This window comes from Mesoplodon bidens (genome assembly GCF_964165515.1).
Source record: "Mesoplodon bidens genome assembly, chromosome: X".
NCBI classification, from domain to species: Eukaryota; Metazoa; Chordata; class Mammalia; order Artiodactyla; family Ziphiidae; genus Mesoplodon; species Mesoplodon bidens.
Window position 1 is genome coordinate 93,065,379 of NC_138163.1, and position 22,967 is coordinate 93,088,345.

General features: G+C 46.1%; 1 protein-coding gene across 1 annotated transcript in view; it reads left to right on the plus strand.

Moving 5' to 3' along the window:
• ITIH6 (inter-alpha-trypsin inhibitor heavy chain family member 6) overlaps positions 1–22,766 on the plus strand; it is a gene marked incomplete at both ends in the record, with an annotated part of 40,829 nt that extends 18,063 nt beyond the window's left edge. Inside the window, 15 exon segments of the mRNA XM_081223094.1 lie at positions 2,556–2,727; positions 3,458–3,513; positions 3,517–3,651; positions 3,653–3,908; positions 3,911–4,167; positions 4,171–4,397; positions 4,399–5,501; positions 7,730–7,822; positions 9,139–9,174; positions 19,776–19,889; positions 20,869–20,923; positions 20,925–20,980; positions 20,983–21,228; positions 21,231–21,238; positions 22,560–22,766. Of these exon segments, the coding sequence (XP_081079220.1) occupies positions 2,556–2,727; positions 3,458–3,513; positions 3,517–3,651; positions 3,653–3,908; positions 3,911–4,167; positions 4,171–4,397; positions 4,399–5,501; positions 7,730–7,822; positions 9,139–9,174; positions 19,776–19,889; positions 20,869–20,923; positions 20,925–20,980; positions 20,983–21,228; positions 21,231–21,238; positions 22,560–22,766 (3,021 nt within the window).
• Positions 22,767–22,967: the final 201 nt, after the last annotated feature.

Genomic DNA, 22,967 nt, shown 5'->3' on the forward strand with positions numbered 1-22,967 from the left:
AAAAAGTACGGCCGACTTAAAAATTGCTTAAAAATTTAAAAGACTAGATCTCATGTTAAGTGTTTTTACCATAACAAAATTTTAAAAATTAAAAAAAGGCAGAAGCTGTCAGTGTCAATTAAAACAAAACAAAAACAAAAACCAACTACGTTTTCTACAAGAAGCCCATTTTAAATATAAAGACACAGATAGATAAAAGTAATGGGATGCAAAGAACATATACCATGCTAACACTAATCAAAAGAAAGCTGGAACAGTTATATTAATTTCAGACCAAGTACACTTCAGAGCAAGTAAATTGTCAGGGATTAAAAGGTGCATTATATTATGGTAAAAGGGTCGATTCTCCAAAAAGACATAATAATCCTTAATGTGTATGCACCTAACATTAGAGTGTCAAAATACATGAGGCAAAAATTGATAGAACTGCAAGGATAAATGGACAAATGCACTATTGTAGCTGGAGACTTCAACTTCCCTATATCAGAAATGGACATATCCAGCAGGCAGAAAATCCATAAGGACATTGTTGAACTGAACAGCACCATCATTTAATTAAATCTAACTGACATCTACACAACGCTTCATCCAACAACAGCACAATACACATTTGCCCCAAGCTCATGTGGAACATTTGCCAAGATAGACTACATTGTGGGCCATAAAACACATCTTAACAAATTTAAAATAATATAAATCATACAAAGTATGCTCTCAGACTAAATGGAATAAAACTAGAAATCAGCAACAGAAAGATAGCTGGAAAATCTCAAAGTAATAGGAGATTAAACAACATACTTTTAAAAATGTAATCTGTCCCTGGATAACAGGAGATTCTCAGGGAAGGCCATCCTTTATGTGTCAGCCCTCTCAATGGAAGCAGGAATATGGTGCTCAGATCCTTTTTTCTTTTTTAAATATTTATTTATTTGGCTGCTCCGGGTCTTAGTTGCAGCGTGTGGAATCTTCTTTGTGGCATGTGGGATCCTTTTAGTTTCAGCATGTGGGATCTTTTTTTTTTTTTTTTTTTTTTTTAGTTGCAGCATGCAGGATCTTTGTTGCCGCATGAGAACTCTTAGATGCGGCATGTGGGATCTAGTTCCCTGACCAGGGATTGAACCGGGGCCCCCTGCATTGGGAGTGCAGAGTCTTAGCCACTGGACCACCAGGGAAGTCCCTGGTGCTCAGCTCCTGATCCCAGAATGTGTGACCTATCCCCTGAGTTCATCTTATGGCAGGAAAGATTTTGATCCCCTTAAAAGCATTCAAGGCATCTTCTATCAGTTTAAGATGTAGAGAAAGGCAAGCCACAAATGTCCTTCCTGTGGTTTCTAGAATCCACACCTCTATAAAAGGTTGAAGGTGTATATTATGCTTAAAATCACTGGATTTACCACCTCCAAAATACAGATTTGAGTCCCTGGTCCCTCAATGACTAGCTGTGTGACCTTGAGCTAGCCACTCCACTCTCTGAGCCTTAATGTCATCCCTTGTAAAATGAGGATAATATTAGTACCTTCTTCATTGTGTTGCTGTGAAGATGAAATGAGCTGGTGCATCTAAAGTGCACTGCCAGGAGCATAGCAAGTATCCTATAAATGATACCCTAATACTAGAACCTACATATTGTATTCCCTGAGCGTAGCCCTATACTAAATTTTGTCAAGGAGAAGGGAGCCAAGAAGAAGTAGCAATCTCAGCCCTGTTCTCAGAGGGCTCAAGATCTGTATGGAGAATGAAAATATTCCACGTAAGATAGTCAGCAAATAATGTGGGACAGGGAATATCTGGGTGCGAAGGGCATGGATCAGACTAGGCAATCAAGGAAGGGCGGCCCAGAGAAAGAGCAACTGAAGGAACTATGAAGGTATGAGTAAGTAAAGGACAAAGTTGTGGAGACGAAATGGAATCTAGGTTATCTGGAGGCTGGTGAGAAGACCAGCCTGGAAGAAACAAAAATTGAGGTAGAAGAACAGATTAGAGAGAACAGAGAACCAAAGCATGCAAAGTCATTGAAAGGTAGCTATAAATACCTGCCTGGAGTCATAAAGCTCTTAAACTTTAGGGCCCTCGAATCATTGAATCCTTGATCATGGGTTCAGAAACCATAGAACACATGAATCCTAGCTCTCTGAAAGCATAGAACTTGAACCTTCCAGACCACTACAGTCCAGTAGAACTTTTTTGATGATGGAAATGTTCTAAACAGTGTCCAGTACAGTAGCTACTGGCCACATGAGGTTATTGAACCCTTGAAATGCGGCTACTGCAAATGAAGAAACAGAATTTTAACTTTTTCTTTAATTTCAACTAACTTACATTTACATTTAAATAAATACATGTGGCTAGCAGTTACCATTGGACAGTACAGTTCTAGGCTTTCAGCCATTACAGCCTATAGAGCATTTTGACCTAAGAATCCTAGACTTAAAGTGCTAGAGTCAGAGAACATTAAAACCATGCAACACTTAGTACCTTGTATAGAAAGAGCCTTTCAGTCTTGAACAAGACCTCAAGTCTTGGTCCATCTCCTGCACATCATCTATATCCCACAGACTAAAAAGGCCATGAGTGTGATCCTTGGTAACCTGCCAGCCAGCGACTACTTCAACATCATCTCCTTTTCTGACACAGTTAGTGTCTGGAAAGCCAAAGGCTCCATCCAGGCCACCATCCAGAATGTCCACAGTGCCAAGGACTACCTGGGGCACGTGGAAGCTGCTGGCTGTGTTAGACCTACCCACCCAAATTGGCAGGCTGTGGTGACATGGGAAATTCTTGAAACCCTCCCTTCATGCACCCATCCACTTCACCTCTCATAATGTCTGAAATATCACTGTTACATTTTACACAAATATGTCCCTTTTTCCTTCTGTGTTTCTTTGCCTAGTGGAAAGAGCACAGCTAAATCTCCATGTATTTTAGGACACATTCCTCTTTGGGGCTGAATTTCCTCCTCTTTAAAGCACATACTCAAAAGAATTTGCTGAAACTTTTGTTTTATATTTTATCAATAATCTAGATATTTATATCTTAGTATTTGAGCAAGCTGCTGCCCTGATTGTGGCTTCTGATCAATCCTCTCTCAGATGATTACTGAAGTCTCCCCCACCCACCACCTCCTGACAACTCAGCCCTTTTTTCCCCTGTAGCATGGAGGTGGAGATGCTATCCTTGGGGATCTGCCAATCTGACTAGAGAATGAGACATCCCCCCAGGAAACAGTCAGAGCAGTCTGAGACAGGGAGTGATAAAAACCAAGGACATGTGGGCCCCACTGTCAGATCTCAGGGAGCCTGTGTGGGGGTGGGGATTTGAGAAGGATAAGCAGCGGAAACAGTGTGAGCAAAGATAAGGAGATATGACTCTGCCTGGGAGGTTGGTGAGGTACCCAGTGTGTCCAATGGGGGTAGAAGTTACTAGAAAAAAATGGTCTCACAGTCTGCTCTCCAATTAGGGACTGACATCAATGCAGTCCTGCTGGCAGCTGCTTCAGTGCTGAACCATAGAAACTAGGAGCCTGGGAGGGGCCCCAGTGTGGGAAGGATCCCTCTCATTATCTTCCTGACAGATGGGGAGCCCACGGCTGGAGTGACGACTCCCAGTGTGATCCGCTCCAACATCCGTCAGGCACTGGACAACAGAGTGTCCCAAGGTCAGCTTGGCCTTTGGGGATGATGCTGACTTCCCACTGCTGCGTCGCTTGTCCCTAGAGAACCAAGGAGCAGCCTGGCGCATATATGAGGACACCAACACAGCCCTGCAGCTGGAGGGCCTCTATGAAGAGATCTCCATGCCTCTGCTGGTAGATGTGCATCTGGACCACCTGGGTGGCTTGATTGGGGCCTCCCCTTGGGCCTTTTTCCCCAACTTCTTTGGTGGTTCAGAGCTGGTGGTGGCAGGCCAAGTGAGCAGGAATTGGACATCTACCTGGCAACCCGTGGCCCCAGGGGTCAGCTTCTTGTGGCCTGCCACAGTGAGGTAGCCACCAACAACAGCCAGAAGGTCTTTGGTTGCCCAGGGGAGCCAGCCCCCAATGTAGCCCACTTCATACGCTGCCTCTGGGCCGACATCACCTCTGGAAAACTGCTGGAGACACACTTCCAAGCTCACGATGCCAGCACTCACCACCTGCTGGCTGCCAAAGTCCTCAACCTGTCCTTTGAATAAGATTTTGTCACACCTCTGACTTCACTGGTCATGGTGCAGCCCAAAGAAGCCACTGAAGAAGTCAGGAAACAGACTTTCACCGCAGATGGACTAAGCACCATCATGCCCTCATCCACCAGCAGTCGTGGCCTAAGGGCAGGCACAGCCCAGCCAGCCTTGGTTCCCAAGGTTTCTCCCAAATCAAGGCTTGTGAAACCAAAGTTCTACTTATCCTCAACTACACCTGCCCAGTTCCAAGGAGTTGGAGCCACTAGGTCAGAGCCCTAATACCCTAGCCACCCTCACACACCCAAAGCCCCAAATTCCAGCACAACAGGATTCTGGCAACTTGGCTCAGCCAACATTTAGGATACCACCTGCTGCCATTGTGCCCTCATATTCTGGTGGCCTATTGCTTCTGAAGCCCAGCACGCCATTACATCAGAATTCTGGTACCCTATTACCCATGAATTCCAAGACACAAGTCCCACCTCTGAATCCTAGCACCCCAGCCCAGCCCAAAGCTGGCTCTATGAAACATGTTACTTTGCTCTATTCCAAACCTGGTTCTCCATCACAACCTAAACTAGATGCCCCATCACACCCCCAACCTGGGGTACTTACATCACAGTCACCCAAAAGCCCATCACAGCCCAGGGCTGGAGTCTCCACACATCAGATTGTCAAATACCCATCACACACCAGAGCAAGGGTTCCTGCTCCTAAGACCCCAAACAACCTGCCGTACCCTAGACCTGGGATCCTCTCACCCAAGACCCCTAAAATCCCATCACCTCTTAAACCTAGTGCCCCACCTCATCAAACTTCCCTAAGCTTATCACTTTCCAAACCTAAGACAACAATCCCCAATAAACCCAAAATCTCATTACCCCACAGGCCTGACAAACTCAGGTCCCCACCTCCTCAGAGCCTTAGCATACTTCCGAGCACTATCTCAAGTCCTACAAGTCCCAGCAGCTCCATGACAATTTCTGTCCTTGGAGAGCCCCTCCCTACTCTCTTTCACCCCACTCTGCCCTCTCTGCTGCCCCCTGGAAGGCTCTGGCATCAGCATGACCTGTTGCCAGAGCCCCAATGCACCAGGAAAATTCTGGGACCATCTGTGTCAGGAGTCCCGATGATGGGCCTACCCAACAGCTCCAGGCCTATGCCAGAAGGCAACCCCCCAAACCTGCCAGTCTTGCTGCCTTCTAGCACCCTCTCTGAGGCGGTCAGCCTGCTCCTTATCCCTGAGGAGCTACAGCTGCTCTCTGAGTCAATGGAGGAGTCCAAATTTGTGGAGTCCTTGAACCCACCGGCTTTCTATACCTTCCTCACTCCTGACAAAGATGGTGAGTGCCATAGGCAAAAGGTCAAGCCACAAGGGGGGGCAGTATGAAGAGAGGGAACCAGGAACTAGAAGTATATAAAGCTTGTGCAGATTCTTGTGATTCAAGCTGCTTGCTTGCTTACTTTGAGACTTTGAACCAGCTACTTAACTTCTCTGGGCCTCAGCACATAGGCACAGAATTAGAGGCCCTGGGAGAGAAGGGATGTTAAGACTGGGGAATGCAAAGAAATGAACTGGCCAAGCTATGGCTTTGACATTTGCTTTGTTGGACAAGAGGATTGCTTATGCTTCCCAAGCAGAGAAGGGATGTGGGGTTATAAATTGGAGTATCACTGGGCAAGTCAGCTCTGATTGGTTCTTTTGAGCTCTATGAGCAGCCCTGCTTAATGAAAGGGATACAACAATTGGGGAAGATGATGACAGTTGTCTTTAAATTTCCCAAAGACTGTGAAATAATAACAGTTTACATTTTTTAGCTCTTCCTATGTGCAGGTACTGCTCTACATATTGTACTTGTAGTCCTCATTTAATCCTCACCAAAAAACTCTTAATATCTGCATTTTACTCATGGGGAAACTGAAGCACAGAGAAGTGAAGTAACTTGTTCCACATCACATAGCTAGTAAGACGTTTGAACCTACATAATCTGGTCCCATGCTGAATGTGATTCACCACTTCACTATTCACCTTCCTGAGAGGAGTGACATTTCCTGGGGTGACCTTGTAGGGCAGGATTAGAACCAGTTTGTGGTGGCAATAAGTCATAGAGAGAGAAATTTGGGCATGACATCCTTGACCTACCCCTCTCCTTCACCACCCTCCCTCCCAATATCCCATCCATCTTCAATTCCTGACACTGTTATCTTTAATATGCTTGTCAAATGCACCCACTTCTCACTACCTCAACTGTCACTATCCTAGGGCGACTACCATTGTGCCTCACTGACAAAACTGTTCCAGCCTCCTCACTGGTTTTCTTGCTTCCTCTCTTGAGATATTCTCTTGGTCATTCTCCCCCAGCAGCTGAAGGGATCATTTTTTAAATAAATTTATTTATTTTATTTTATTTTTATTTTTGGCTGTGTTGGGTCTTCGTTGCTGCACGCGGGCTCTCTCTAGCTGCAGCAAGCGGGGGCCACTCCTCGTTGCGGTGCGTGGGCTTCTCATTGCGGTGGCCTCTCTTGCTGTGGAGCACGAGCTCTAGGTGTATGTGGTTCAGTAGTTGAGGCACACAGGCTCAGTAGTTGTGGCTCGCAGGCTCTAGAGCACAGGCTCAGTAGTTGTGGTGCACGGACTTAGCTGCTCTGTGGCATGTGGGATCCTCCCGAGCCAGGGCTCGAACCCATGTCCCCTGCATTGGCAGGTGGATTCCTAACCACTGCGCCACCAGGGAAGCCCAAAGCGATCATTTAAAAACATAGATCACTTCATGTCCCTTCCCTGCTTATCTCCTCTCAAGGGTTTCCTATCATACCTAGAATAAAGTCCAAATTCCTCTTTATGAGCTTCAAGGCCCTGCATGATCTGCCCTCTATCCCATACCTCTCTGACCTCACCTTCTCCCACTCACCCTCTGAACTCAAGCCCCAATGGCCTCCTGTTCCTCCAATGGGCCTTACCCCCATCCCTGCCTCCACTCAGGGACCTCTTCCAAGCTGTTCCCCCTGCTTGAAAATTGCTCTGACCTGCCTTGCCCTGCTCCCTCCCTACCACCCTCATCTCTTCCATTGCCACTCAAACTCTAGCTCATGCCTTAAATCTCAGGTCAAATGTTCCTCTCACCCCTTCCTACTGCCCCAGACTACGTCAAGGATCTGCAACTCCCTCCATCAATCTGTTCTTTTTTCTTATAGCATTTGTCACCATTAGTAATTATAATTTCATTCATGCCTGCCTTCCCAACCAAAATATGAGCTTCACCAGGTCAGAAATCATGACTGACTTTTTCACCACCATATCACTGATACTTGAACAGTGCCTGAATGGATAAATAAATGATCACATGAAGGCATGCATAAATGCTATAAGGAAGAATTTTGAACATAACTGAGCTTGAAAGACTAAGGTACTATGGAGAACATAAGGTCTCAGTCTTGGCAATGTGCAGGTCAGATTGGGAAGCCAGTGAAGACTCTCCCGGTCAGAAGGAGAGTCTCCCCTTTGGTGGGCCGAGGACATCTTTGCCCTCAGAGTGTGAAGGATTTCTCTTATTTCTTTTACACTTGGCAGAAAATCCACATTGGGACAGCAATTCTGAGGAGATCCTGGGAGGAGCTGGAGACAGCATGGAATCTCAGGGAAGTTCTTCAGGGCTAGCACAAAGTGAACAAAGAGCTCCCCTGACAAAGATCCCTGAGCTTTCATTTCCATTCAGTTAGAATTTTCACAGGCATTGTGTGAGCCCAGAGGAGGGGCAATGTATTAATTTTCCATTGCTGTATAATAAATTACCACAAACTTAGTAGCTTAAAACACTCCTATTAATTATCTCACAGTTCTATGGGCCAGAAGTCTAGGCAAGAGTTAGTTAGGTTCTCTGCTCAGGATTTCATAAGACTAAAATAAGGGTGTCTATCAGACTGAGTTCTCATTGTCTTCCACGTTTGTTCAGGTTATTGGCAGAATTCAGTTCTTTGTATTAAGACTGAGATCGCTGTGGGATATTTTTGGGGTTTTTTTGTTTTCTTTGTTTTTTTCTGATTGTTGGCTAGCAGTCACTCTCAGCTTCTAGAGGCTCCTGGGGCCACTTTCAGATCCTAGAGGCTTCCTGCATTCCTTGCCATGTGGCCCCGTCCATCTTCCAAAGACAGCCATGGAGAATCTCCCTCCTGTTAAATACTTCTCATACTTCAAATCCCTCTGACATCTCTGCCTCTGATCTCCAGACCCAGATTTAAAGGGCTCATGTGATTAGGTCACGCCCACTTGGATAATCTCCTTATTTCATCAACTGCACCACATATCATGACCTATTTATGGGAGTGATAACTCACCATATCACACCCTGAGGATTTTACAGGGTGTGTATACTGGGGAATCTTGGGGGGCATCTTAGAATTCTACCTACCACAGGCAGAGAGCAAGAGAAAATAACATTTGAGTTGGCCTGGAAGAATAACTAGAAATTGATCCTTAGTAGCTAAAGGAAGGAGAACATTCCAGGTGGCAGGAAAAAACAGAAGCAAAGGGTCACTAGCAAGATAAGGCAGGGCACTCATAAGAATAGTCAGTTCAGTTGGGCTGGAGCACGCAGAGAAGTCTGGAGAGCTAGGCAGGGACTAGATATCAGAAAAGACTTAAATGCTGAGCTCAGGATTTTGGGGTTTATTTTGGAGGAGGTGACTGAGAGGCCAGGGGGCCCCAGAGTACCTAGGAATGTAATAGATCAGTCTCTTACCAACATAGTCCCCCCTCCCTTTTTTTTTTTTGCGGTACGCGGGCCTCTCACTGTTGTGGCCTCTCCCGTTGCGGAGCACAGGCTCCAGACGCGCAGGCTCAGCGGCCATGTCTCATGGGCCTAGCCACTCCGCGACATGTGGGGTCTTCCTGGACCGGGGCACGAACCCGTGTCCCCTGCATTGGCAGGCGGACTCTCAACCACTGCGCCACCAGGGAAGCCCTCCCCCTCTCTTTTGTAGGCACGTTACCAAGCATCTTCACCTTCTCATCCTCGGGTAAGCCAGCCACCCTCGCTGTCCTGTTTGAGTACAGGACAGCTTGTGCACTAGAACTGGGGCTGGGCTGTCTCTCTGGGGAAATAGACATGGCCTCCTACCTTCTCCTCTCTCCTTCCCTCCCCTCCTCTCCCATTCCTTCTGATCTCAAGTGACCTCAGCGTGCAGCGACTTGAAGCAGGGTTTTGGTTCCCAGTCAGAGATTGAGGTCAGGTCGTGACAGTGAGAGCACCAAATCCTAGCCACTAGACCAGTGGCCCTAGCCTTTCAGCTTTGCAGAAAAGAATTCCCACAAAGATGGAAAGTAGTGAAACAAGTAAAGTATTTATTAGAAGGAAAAAGAGACAGTACATGTGGATGGACACGGGGCGGACTCAGAAAGAGAGTAACGCCTTCATGGTAGTTTAAATCACTTATATGGGGCATTTCTTCTGGGTTTCCTTTGGCCAATCATTTTGATTTGCCTGGTTCAGAGTCCGTATTTGGTATACCTCAGGATCCTCCCAATGTGTGCACCAAGATGGATTCCACCCAAGAGGGCTATGGGTAGTTTTGTGTCACTCCCCTTTTGACCTCCAAGGACCTTTCTAGTTGGGAAGATCTCCTTGACTTTGAGAATGAGAACTATGTGGTCTCTTATCTTCTATCTGAGCAGGGCCCAGCCTCCTCTCTCAATTGTCCTGTTATTCTCATCTTAGAGTATTGGTCCACAGGTATTGAATCTCCAATAGCTTACCCTGGGGGGGGGGCATCTACCTCCTGCCTCAAATACCCCGTGAGAGACGTAGCCCCCAAGAAATATTTAAGGGGAAGATGAAGGACAAAGGTCTATCTTCCATAGCTTCTCCAGGCTGGCAAGGGTCTTGTAGACCCTACCTAGTTGGGGTCACAGAACTCTTGCCCTGTCTCATTAAGGGGACCCAGGGTGATTTCTGTTGTTATTTCGGCAGGATTGGCTGTGGGGAGTGGTTGGAGTCCCTGCACCAGCATTGTCCCATGTTGCCCTAGAGAAAACAAACTAAATAATTAGATTAAAGAAGCAGGGGCTAAAGACTAGTAAAAGACTACTATAATCAGAGACTCAAGCAAGGGTAGGAAGCTGGTTATACAAGGTCAGCATATCTTTGTTAATCTCAGGCTTAAAATTTTAGTATATTTCTCTATTTCTAAAATGGAAGTTCTGAACCTGTTGGTTCCAGGTCTCCTTCTTGGACTGAAAGGTCTTGGTTGCAGATTTGCAACAGTATGGAAGACAACAGAGCACTAGGCAAAATATAACATAAATCAGTATGGCTGAAACAAGGAAGGTTATAAGAAAATGGAAACCTCCCACCAGAGAGGTTCTTTTTCTTTGGTTCATGATTTTATTTTTACACGACATTGTAAAGCAACCATACTCCAATAAAAATTAATTTTAAAAAAAGAATGCTGGTATAGGAAGGCATGACAGTTCACAATTGCTTAATTCTTAGATATCACTAGAAATTAAAGTTTTTAAGATTAAAGAATTCTAATGAATACATGTAATTATAATTACTAGAACCGATAAAGGAAACAACTGTGTATACCAAAAAATAATTAATTAATTAATTTATCTTTTGAGTGAACTTAATTAGAATCTAATATTAATTCTATTTTTAATTTCATTTTAAGAATATTACTATACTTTTACTTTTAAAGCCACTTCCTGTTACATTTTTTAAATCCCTTTCTTTTTTTATTAATTTTTATTGGAGTATGGTTGCTTTACAATGTTGTGTTAGCCTCCACTGCACAACAAAATGAATCAGCCATACGCATACAGATATCCCCTCCCATTTTGGACTTCCCTCCCACTTAGATTATCACAGTGCATTAGAAATGTTTTAATATCTTGTGGGATCCAGGAAAACAAGCTGGAGAACCAGTTTTCAATTTTCCCTCCCATAATAGCGAGGATTCGTGGTTAATTGTCTGCTGAAGCCAGGTGGCTTGTTGTTGAATTTTCTCAATGTTGATCTCTACCTGGGAAGAGGTGTTAATGTATGTGAAGCAAGAAGTGTTGGCAACTGCACATACCCCTCCTTGTTCTGCCAACAGATAATCCAGGGCCAGTCGGTTGTCAAGTACCACTTTGGCCAGCGAATCTAGAGACTTCTGTAAACTAGTGAGAGAGTTAGCAGTACTGTTACCTATGGTAGTAAGAGTATGAGACAAGTTTCGAAGGACATGTTGGTGGGTGGCTACTCCCCGCCATGGTAACAATGTATACCTAAAGAAATAGGCATCTCCATCTGGGATGCCACCAGGTAAATCTCGAGTTAATTGAGTGAACAGTTTTAATTAAGTGGCCCAGTGCTTGGATTTGTTTAAGGAGTGGATTAAGAAAGGGGTAATCAAGGTTCCCAGCATACACTGTGTGGGCATAGAGTTATTTTGTAGGCAATTAATGGTGCATGGTTTTTTATCTACCTAGCATATGAAAACGTATCCTGGCAGGACACGGTAGACTAACTCACCCAAAGTTTTAAAACCTAGCCATCCGGTGGGGGAAGGGTAAGCTGGGACGAAGTGAGAGAGTAGCATTGACATGTATACACTACCAAATGTAAAATAGGTAGCTAGTGGGAAGCAGCTGCATAGCACAGGGAGATCAGCTCGGTGCTTTGTGATTATCTAGAGGGGTGGGATAAGGAGGGTGGGAGGGAGGCTCAAGAGGGAGGGGATATGGGGATATATGTGTACATATAGCTGACTCACTTTGTTATACAGCAGAAATTAACACAAAATTGTAAAGCAATTATACTCCAATAAAGATGTTAAAAAAAAAAGACCTAGCCATCCAATTCTATTGTTATGGAAAACTTCTCCAGCTACAAATACAACCTGTTCCATCCACATCCGTCCTGCTATCTGCTTCTCCTGTGTGGATCGTTCTTCCTTTGGGTAGTGAGTTACAGTTTGAGCACAAATAAGTAACTGGAATTCTGGCTTGGGGGGTCATTATAAAACGCTGGGGTGCTTTAATACCAGTTCTTTGTCCTCCCTGTTTGACTTCATATTCTCCTTCTGTTGCTAAGGGGAGGGTTAGGCAAGAGACATTAGAATTTTCTTCAGTAGGAAAATGAACAATTCTGACTCTGTACGTTACTGTTCTGAGCCTTGGGTCTCTGGTAGAAGACGATTTTCCATCAGGAACTTGGCTAAAATTCCTTACAGGATGGACAAGAGGGTTGCTCTGGTCCACAATGGACTTAGCTCAGGGTAAACAAATCCAGCATTCTGTCAAAAGAGTGGAGGAAGCAAGAGTTTGTGCAATGCGAACCAGAGTTGCTGCCCATCCTGTGGATAAGGGAAATAGGCATAGAAAAGCTAAGGCTTCATAGTAGCACCAGTCAGAGTCATATTTAAATCACCTAGCGTGGGCAGAGAGGTTTAGTACATTCCAAGAGCAAAGGTGAGAGCAAAGAAGACAATAGTTATCTAAATCTACCAGAGTCTATCAATTATTCTGTAAGTGGATTGGAGTACCGGAAGGCAAGAAGGAAGATAGTGGCTATGGGTACTTAGCCTAGGGTCTAAGAAGTCTTTTTGTCCTTTTCAAATAAAAGTTTCAGGTCTTGGAGAGGTTCATTCATCCACCTGGAATTTTCAGGCTTTCCTGGGTCCTCCGGATCCTGTGGAGTCTCAGAGGAAGGGGTGGATTCACAGGAATGGCTGGAATGTGGGTCTTCAGGTTCTTGTAACCTATCAGTGGAAACAGGTTTAATCCTGGACAGATGAACCCAGCTGGTGACCCCCTGGAGTTTAACTGCTATAGGAGTGCTCAGCAGGACTTGGTAAGGACCCCTCCATTTTGTGAGTAGCTGATGACCAGGGGACTCATTTTTCCAGGTCTTTAAAAGTTCCCAATCTCCAGGTTTTACAACAGAGTGACTGGGACTGTCATCTGGAGAGGGCTGTACTCTGTTGCCATGCTCTTGTATAGTCTCTGCACCTGGCCTAGGTTTATAATGTATTTAAGATGAACCTGGGTTTCTGGGTCAGTTAGCATGTCCAGAGTAAGGAATGTCCTTCTGTATGTCATTTCAAAAGGGCTTAACTTAGTGGTTGTTTTAGGAGCTGCTCTGACCCTTAAGAGGGCTATTGGCAGCAAGCAATACCACGACTCCTTTCCTGATGGAGTTTGCCCAAGGTTTTCTTCAATTAGCCTGTTCCACTTTTCCTGAAGACTGCGGTCTCCAGGATGAACGGAGGTTGTATTTAATCCCTAAAGCCTGAAAAATCTGTTGAGTGATCTTTGCTACAAACGAAGGTCCATTGTCACTCTGAAGGTGATGGGGCAACCTGAATCTAGGAATACTTTCCTTTAGGAGAGCCTTAGCCACTTCAGTTGCTTTCTCTGTTCTAGTGGGGAAGACCTCTATCCATCCAGTAAAAGTATCTATAAAAAGTAGTAAGTATTTGAAACCCTGGAAAGAGAGCATCTGAGTGAAATCTATTTGCCAATCCTCTCCTGGGTAAGTCCTACATTGCTGGACTTGGGTTAACAAGACGGGGAGGCTTGAAGTTGCCTCCTGCATTATGGGTGGCACAAAGGGCACAGGCTCAAGTAACTCTTTTCATTGTCTCCGGGAGCCTTTTCCCTGTAAAAAGACAGAAAACAATTATAAACATTGCACCTCTCCCCAGATGGAGAGAATCATGTAGCCCTTTAATAATTTTCCATTGGTCAGAGAGAGGTATGAGCAATTTCTGATCTATGTGCCACAAGCCATCCATTCCCTTAGTTCCTCCTCTGTCTCATGCCCAGTTCTCTTTGGAAGTTGAGTACCTGGGTATAACGTTAGAAGGGGTAAGAGATGGGATTAATGCCATTTCGGTTATGGGCATCAAGACTGCTTTCTTTGTTTCCCGATTTGCCCTGTTGTTTCCTTGGGAAATTTGAGAAGTTCCCTTTTGGTGCCCATGGCAGTGAATGACTGTTATCTGTTTTGGTTTTTGAACTACTTCTATGAGATGTAAGATCTCAGCCCTACATTTTATAGGGAAATTTCTTGCATTTAGGAGTCCTCTCTCTTTGCAGATAGCTGTGTGGTCATGTAAAACAAGGAAGGCATATTTTGAGTCAGTGTATATATTTACAATCTTTCCTTCCCCTAGGGTTCAGGCTTGGGTTAGAGCTATCAGTTCAGCCTTTTGGGCTGAGGTGTTAGGTGGCAAAGGTTTTGCTTCTATGACACTATGCATGCTCACAACAGCATACCCTGCCCCCCTAACTCCATCTTTAATGAAACTACTGCCATCAGTAAACCATTCTTCCTCAGGGTTTTCTATGGCCTGGTCTGTTAGGTCAGACCTATAGGCATAGACCTGGTCAAGGGTTTTGAGGCAAGAATGTGTTAGCTCTGGGCTTTCAGCAGACATTAGTGTAGTGGCGTTAAAAGTGTGGCACGTTTTGAGGGTTAGCTCTGGGGAGTCAAGGAGCAAAGCCTGGTACTTAATAAGACGACCCCCAGGTAACCAGTTGTGGCCTTTTATATCTAGAATCCCTTGCACTTGATGAGGGGTCTGGACTTCCAGTGGCTGTTCAAAGGTGAGCTTGTTGGCTTCTTCCACTAATAAATCAGTGGCAGCTACTGCCCGGAGGCAGCCAGGCCAAACTCGGGCCATGGAGTCTAGGTGCTTGGAAAAGTAGCCTATAGGCTGAGGAACTTCCCCTAGATTCTATATAAGGACACCAAAAGCTGTCCCCTGCTTTTCAGCCACGTACAAGATCAATGGCTTTTCAAACTGGGGAGACCCAGAGCAGGGGCTCTGGTGATGACCTGCTTGATATCATTAAAAGCCTTTTCTTATTCCCCATTCCAAAGTAATAGTTCTGTATCTGGGCCTTTAGTGTCTTCATATAGGGGCTTAGCCATTAGCCTGAATCCTGGAATCCAAATTCTACAAAATCCTGCCATGCCCAAAAAGGTACGGAGATGTTTCTTTGTCTTTGGTGCACTTAGGCCTAATATAGCTTGTTTCTATCTGGAGATAACTGTCTACTTCCAGGGTTTATAATGATCCCAGATATTTAACTTGTTGCTTTGAGATTTGTGCCTTTATCTGAGAGACTCTGTAACCCCAGGCCCCAAGGATATTAAGGACTTCAATGGTATTTTGATCTGAGGCCTCCATGGAGGGACTACATATTAATATATCGTCTACATACTGTATAATAGCCCCTTCTTTCAGGTGTATTTCCCTTAGTTCCTTTCCTAGGGCTTGGGTGAAAAAGTGTGGACTGTCCCAAAACCCCTGAGGCAATACTGTCCAGGTATATTGTTGCATTTGGCCTGAGTCGGGGTTAGTCCACTAGAAGGCAAATAGATATTGTGATGAGGGATGAACTGGGATGCAAAAAAAAGGCATCCTTGAGGTCAAGTACAGTAAACCACTTAGTGTCCTCAGGGATTTGGGCTAATATGTTATAAGGATTGGCCATGAGGGGATGTATAGTGACCACTGCGTCGTTTACTGCCCTAAGGTCTTGTACCATCCTATAGTCCCCATTTGGCTTAACAACTAGCCTAATAGGAGTATCGCACGGAGACTGGCAGGGCACCAAGAGGCCATGAGTTAAGAATTTATCTACGAGGGGTTGTAAACTCTTCTTCACTTCCAACTTTATAGGGTATTGTCTCTTGTTAGGGTAGGCAGCTTCTGGTCTATGGCTAATTCTTACAGTTGGGCATTTATGGCCCTCCCAGGGATTCCTTTGTCCCATACTGAAGTGTCCACTCCTTGTAGAATATGGCTGGGAATAGGACCTTGCTCTTCCAGTTGGTCTGTCTTAGTCAGAGTCAAGATAAGGGGCTGCTCGGGGCCTCCTAACTGGAATATGGCCCTGAGGGAGCTCAGAAGGTCTCTCCTCAGTAGTGGGGTGGGACACTCAGGTACAACTAAAAAGGCATGCGAAATAACCACTGCTCAAATTGGCAAGTGAGAAGCCCGGTAAAGTAATGGGTGCTAAGTTTTTCATCAACACCAGTCACAGTACAGCTTTTGGAGCAAAGAGGTCTAGAGTGAGAAATTAAGACAGAGCGAGCGGCTCCCATATCAATTAAAAAATCAATCTTCTTTCCTGACACATCAAGGACTACTCAGGGCTCCTCGATGAAGATAGACATGTCATTGGGGGGAGCCACCAGAATCCCCAGCCCACCTCAGTGGTCGAGCATGGCCATCTTGGGAGCGGGAGCCCCCCTTCTCCTTTGGGACTGAGGGCAGTCCCTCTTCCAATGACCTATTTGTTTGCAGGTTGGGCATGACCTGGGGGACTCTTTCTGGCAATCTTGGGGCCACTGGCCAGTTGACTTACATTTGTAGCATTCCCCCTTGTTGGTCTTACCTCCAGATGGAGAGTTGGACTTTCTTGGCCCCCTTGGGTTGTCCTGAGGTTGCAAGGCATGGCTGACAGCAACACCTATCAGTTTTGCATGAGCCCTGGCCTGTCTTTTCTCATGTTGGGTTCTCTCTTCCTTCTCAGCTTGATCTTGATTATTAAATACCCCAAATGCCACATCTAGGAGTTGGGGCATGGGTGTTTGTAGGACTAATTGTAATCTTTGGAGTTTCCATTTAATATCAGGGGCGGACTGACTAATAAAGTGTTGTGTTGTCCCAGCAGGGGCTGACTTTCAGAAGTGGAGGGATCTATGTTGCTATACTTCCTAAAAGTCTCCACAAGCTGCCCATGAAAGAGGGCTGGATTTTCTTCTTCTTCTTGGGTCATTCCTTTAACCTTTTCATAATTAACCGACTTTTTGATACACTTTCTCATCCCTTCTAATACACATTGGAGCATATGCTTCCTGGCTTCGGTTCCTGCCTGCAAATTATAATTGTACGGGGGTTCCTGATTTGGGACTGCATCTCCACCCATAGCATAATGTTTGGGTTGGTGTCTGGCAAGCTGGTTGGCATGTCCCCTGGGCTGCTGTCCAGATTCTCTGTTTTTCCTCAGGAGTACAGCAAATAGATAGAATTACTTGGACATCCTTCCAAGTTAAGTCATGAAACCCTTCAACAAACTTACTAGGGTCTTCAGAAAATTGGCCCCGTTTCTGTTTGCATTGGGCTAAGTCAGTTAAAGAGAAGGGCATATGTACTCTGATTGTCCCTTCTCCATCTGCCACTTCCGTAAGAAGGCATAGTTTCCCTGATCCTGGGTGATAGGAAGCTCCACTGCGAGTTACCCAGGAAGGACTAGCCTCTCTTGGGGTAATGGAGGGTCTGGTGGGACATAAGGAGGTGCAGTTTGGGGTCAGTCAGAGGGAGCAAGAAAAGTAGGTGGCTGCAGAGAAGTAGGGATACTGTCAGGAGTAGGAGGAGCTAGGTTTCCCCCTGAGAGATGGGAGAGCTTAGAAGGGGGATCATCTAAAATGTCAGGACAGTTTTCTGGTTCCCCAGGTTTTGAATTATAAGAGCCATATAAGGCGGGATTTTGGTAAAGGACCATGAAAGCCTGAATATAGGGAACTTCAGTCCACTTTCCCATCCTGCAGCAATAGAGATCCAATTGCAGAATGGTACTGTAATTTAGAGACCCATTTTCAGGCCATTTTTCTCCATTCCCTAACTCATACAAAGGCCAGGCACCGTTACAGTAGAACTTAAGTTTTTCCTTTCTTAGCCCTTCTATTTTAAAAAAAATTTCCAATTCTTAAGGATACACTCCAGAGGTGTCTCTTCTTGCTTGGAGGGGGATCCTCCTATGTTGAGTAACTTGCAAGTGAGAACAAGAGAGAGCTTCTAGAATTGAATCTGGCATTCTGGAAACATTTATCAGGAGGCTTTAACCTGAAGGGGTTCAGGGCATCGCCCAAATTCTCTTCAAACCTGATGAGGTTTCAAGCGTCCTCTACTCTCCCATCGATTTCTGACCAGACATCTCTGGTCTTCCATGGTAACTTGCGCAAGCCTTCTCCCCCAACATGGCCAGGGGAGGACCTTCGAACCAGTGCAGACCAGTTGCCAGGACTTTCCTTAGGAGGGATCCCTTGTCTATAGAGCTTATGTCCTGTGATAAGTCTTCTTATGCTGGAGTGTATTCCTCGTGACTGAGCATCTACAAAGTTTATAATTCAGGCTTCTGGGTAATGGCCAGCCAGATAGGCTGTCCATAGCAGTGTGTAGGCTGCCAAGACCTGGAGTGAAGGGGGTCCCATAGATGCAAAGAGGAACCCTTGGAGAAATTGGAGTTGGGTGCTATGGAAGATGCCACAGGGTTCAAGGTTCCAGGGCCGGGAGGTGGAGAAATTCTCATAGTAAATTTCTGGGCGTTGAGTGAGGTGAGAGACTAGACAGCAAAAGAACCCAAAATCCTTTGCCCTGTCTGGCAGCTAAGATAGAACTGGGAAGGGTCTGACAATTTTGTCTCACACGGGCAGCACTGGGTTTGTCAGTGGCGGGGATGCAGTTTAGGAATGATGTCCAGGAAATCCTCCCCTAAAAGGACACGGAGATACGAAGTGAGAAAGAGACCTTGTTGTGCAAGTAATTTCTGAAAGAAAAGCATAGTGGAGGGTTCCATACGGGACAATGAGAGAGAGAGAGCGAGAAAGAGAAAAAGAGACCCCTTGGGTTCCTTCTCAGTTGGAAATCACGTTTCCACCATGTCGCAAAGGATAGCATCAGCTGTCACCCAAGTGTTATTTGAATCTGCACGGCCTGGGGAATCTGCCTGCCACCCTCAATGTTGTTGGGGGTAGCCACAACGCTGTGAGCAGACAGAGGTTATGCCCTGCAGGTCTTGAAAAGAAAGTGAAGTGGCGAGTGAGAAAGAAAATAAGAGCGAAAGTCAGGGGCCTCAAGCCGCAGCTGGGTGAAACCCACTGTTTACCTTGAATGCCTGAATTCCCAGGTTTCGGAACCAAATATGATCTTGGGTGCCTCAGCCTGCAGCAGTTTGAAGCAGAGTTTCTGTTCCTGGCCAGAGATGGAGGTCAGGTCATGGCAGTAAGAGCAGCAAATCTTAGCCACTAGACCAGTGGTCAGTGACAAGGCTCTGGCCCTTCAGCTTTGCAGAAAAGAATTCCCACAAAGATGGAAAGCAGTGAAACAAAGTATTTATTAGGAGGAAAAAGAGTACAGTACGCGTGTATAGACACAGGGACTGACTCAAAAAGAGAGTCACGCCCTCGTGGTGGTTTAAATCACTTATATGGGGCATTTCTTCCAGGTTTCCTTTAGCCAAACATTTTGATTTGCCTGGTTCAGAGTCCGTATTTGGTATATCTCAGGATCCTCCCAATGTGTGCGCCAAGATGGATGCCACCCAAGAGGCCTATGGGTAGTTGACATCACTTACTATGGGGTGGCGCCCCCTCCCTTTTTGACCTCCAAGGAGCCTTTCTAGTTGGGAAGGTCTCCTTGACTTTGAGAATGAGAAATATGTGGTCTCTTATCTTCTATCTGAGCAGGGCCCAGCCTCCTCTCTCAGTTGTCCTGCTATGCTCATCTTGGAGTTTCTGTCCACAGGGAACGAATCTCCAATTGCTTACCCTGGGGTGCCCATCTACCTCCTGCCTCACTTCTAGGACCATAACTTCAGAGTTGTGCCTCCTGCCTTGCAGTGGATGGGGACACCCACTTTGTGATCCACATCCTATGCTCAAAAGAGAGGATCCACTTCACACTAGATGGGTGTCCAGGGGACCTACTACAGCTCACAGATGACCCAAAGGCAGGTGAGAGCCCCAAAGACTCTACCTCATATAACTCCACAGCCAGATATACACGTCAACACCCCCAGACATTTGTGGGCTAATACAAACACATAGCAGGGCACTGCACTAACACACAAGTACATACCCAGACACATGGAAACACACACAAATATACCCTAACACCAAGACACTCACAGATACACATACACACACACTAGGGAATACAGTAAACTCACAAAAATACACATCTAGGCACATATATTTTGACACTTTCCACACCTACACATAATAACATACAAATAGGCATCCAGATACACAGAGATGCACAACACATGCTCAAATATACACAATGACACATATATCAACACACTCAGACACACATACATGCGCTGGTAACCTCACTCATCCCAATACACAAGAATTCAACATTCATAGGTACACATACTCTGCTACTCTAGACATAAAAAACATACCAAAGCACACAAATACCATGGCACACAGCCAGATGCATGCACACTGACACCCCCAGTTATACAATATGTACCAACACACAACCAGACACACACAACATAATATATTCACCAAGACTTATAACACCAACATATCCAGAGACACATATACACATACAACCAAAAAAAAATACATGCTCTACCATAACACCTTCCCCAAATACGCAGATGCACTGATATGTCCAGAGATACTCATATGAACAGAACTAAACACACACATTTACACACTCAGAGGCAAGCACATACATGCAAACAGCCCCACTGGGGTAAGCATGCACAGGTATACATACATGTTCATACACTGCACAGGAAGGAGCAGCTAGATGGACTGTGGTAGAAGCACTTTCCTCAGGAGCTGCTCTCTAACTACAGATCTGTACCAATTCATCTGAACTCCAGTCTCTGAGACTTCACCCCTCCTGTGCTGTGGGTGACTATGTGAATGACCATGTGAAAGCCTGTGCTCCCAGCAAGCATTCTTCTCCCTCCAGGGCTGCATGTACGTGGACAGCTGCTGGGGACACCATCAAGGCCAGGGCACAAGGACCTACTTCCAGACCATCACAGTTACTAAAGACAAATCCCGGACCTACCCTATCACGATCACCGCAGTTCCATATCCATACAAGGTGAGGGTACCTTGCTTCTGTCCTGGGACCAGTCGGCCCTACTGAAGAGGTCCCAGCTGGAGCTCCATGTGGCTGCCGCAGCCCACCTCATCCTCTGCCTTGGGCCCCACCTTGAATTCCTAGTCCTCCAGCACCGCTACCAGAACCCCAGCACCCCACAACTACCCCACCTGGGGCTCTACGTGATCAATGGCTCAGGTCTCAGCCCCTTGGCCCGTGGCCTGCTGGAAAAGTGGTACTGAGGCTGATAGTGGTCAGAGAGCAACAGTCCCAAGAGAGACTCTGCCAGGGTGAAAGGCCAATGAGCCCCCAGCACCTTGACCCTCAAACCACAAAGAGGAATCAGAGCCAAGCTGTGCCCTTGGAGAGCTCCTGGTCTAGGAAGAAGACAGACCCAGGACTTCCCTGTGGGCACAGTGGTTAAGAATCCGCCTGCCAATGCAGGGGACATGGGTTCGAGCCCTGGCCTGGGAAGATCCCACATGCCACAGAGCAACTAAGCCTGTGTGCCACAACTATGGAGCCTTTGCTCTAGAGCCTGTGAGCCACAACTACTGAGCCCATGTGCCACAACTACTGAAGCCCATGCGCCTAGAACCCATGCTCTGCAGCAAAGAGAAGCCACCACAATGAGAAACCCACGCACCACAATGAAGAGCAGGCCCCGCTTGCCACAACTAGAGAAAGCCCACACACAGCAACGAAAACCCTATGCAGCAATAAATAAATAAATAAATAAATATATATATATATATATATATATATATATATATATATACACATATATATATATGTATGTATGTATGTATAAGACAGACCCAGGCAGAGTGATCCCAGGGAGTTATCAGTGCTAGACAGACAGCAGTCCAGGGAGCTGGAGGAACCCAGGGTGAGGCATCTTGCCCAGCTTTGGAGTTCAAGAAAGATCTCCTATAAGAGAGAGACCCACACCGAGTCTGGAAAGTTGAGCAAACGTGTAGAGGAAAGGAATGGAGATTGGAGGAGATGGAGCTGGAGTGATCAGACAAGAGTGCCAGCATGAGGAATTTGGCTTTTTCCTGAAGGCAATGGGAGTCATGAAAAGGCATAAGCAGGTGAAAGATACAGTCAGATCTGAGTATTACAAAGATCCCTCTGGAGGCTGCTGTACAGGGGGATTGCAGGAAGCCAGACTGTAGGTCAGGAGACACTAGCAGAACCTGAGGCAGAGGCACACGTCAAAGAGTTTGGGCAGTGATGGTGGGTTGGACAGATATTTTTACTTCCTCTGAACCTCCTCACTTATCCAATCTGCCTTGTCATCTCCTTCAAGCCGGACTGAACCCCTTCTACTGCCATCTCACCCACTTTGGCTCTCTACTTTCATACTACTGTCCCATCTGGCTCCTCCACGTTTCACACAATGCTCAGTCTCTTCTCTCCTCCAGGCCTTTGCTGTCCCTCCTCCCTCCCACTTTTCCTTCTAGGATTCCTGCTTTAGGATCCTCTCCGAGCTGTCAGTAGGACTGAGGCCACTGCCTTAACTGGTGCTGCATCTCTCTCCCTCAGGACAGTTCCAGCATGCGGACATCCAGCTGGTGGCAGGGCCTATGGGGCCAAGCTTGAGGAGGCACCAGGACCCAGATGTGCCTGTGATCCTAGGCAAGAGGCTGCTGAAGGACTCACCAAGGCTGCCACCCCGCTGGGCTTCCTGCTGGCTGGTGAAGCACTCTCATGTACAGCAGCTGCTGGGCCACCCCTACATTGCCTATGTCCTGTGATGGCCCCTGAACCCCAGAGCAGGAGACCTGACTTTTGGAGACCCAGAGGCCAGGGCATAGGGTGAGCCAGGAACAAAGCCCCGATGACGTGGAAACACACAGGGACATGCACACTAACACATGCACTAAGTGACACATATACCAGAACACACACACAAAGACATGCAGATCTATGGATCTAGAGGCTTAGGGACTTCTGCC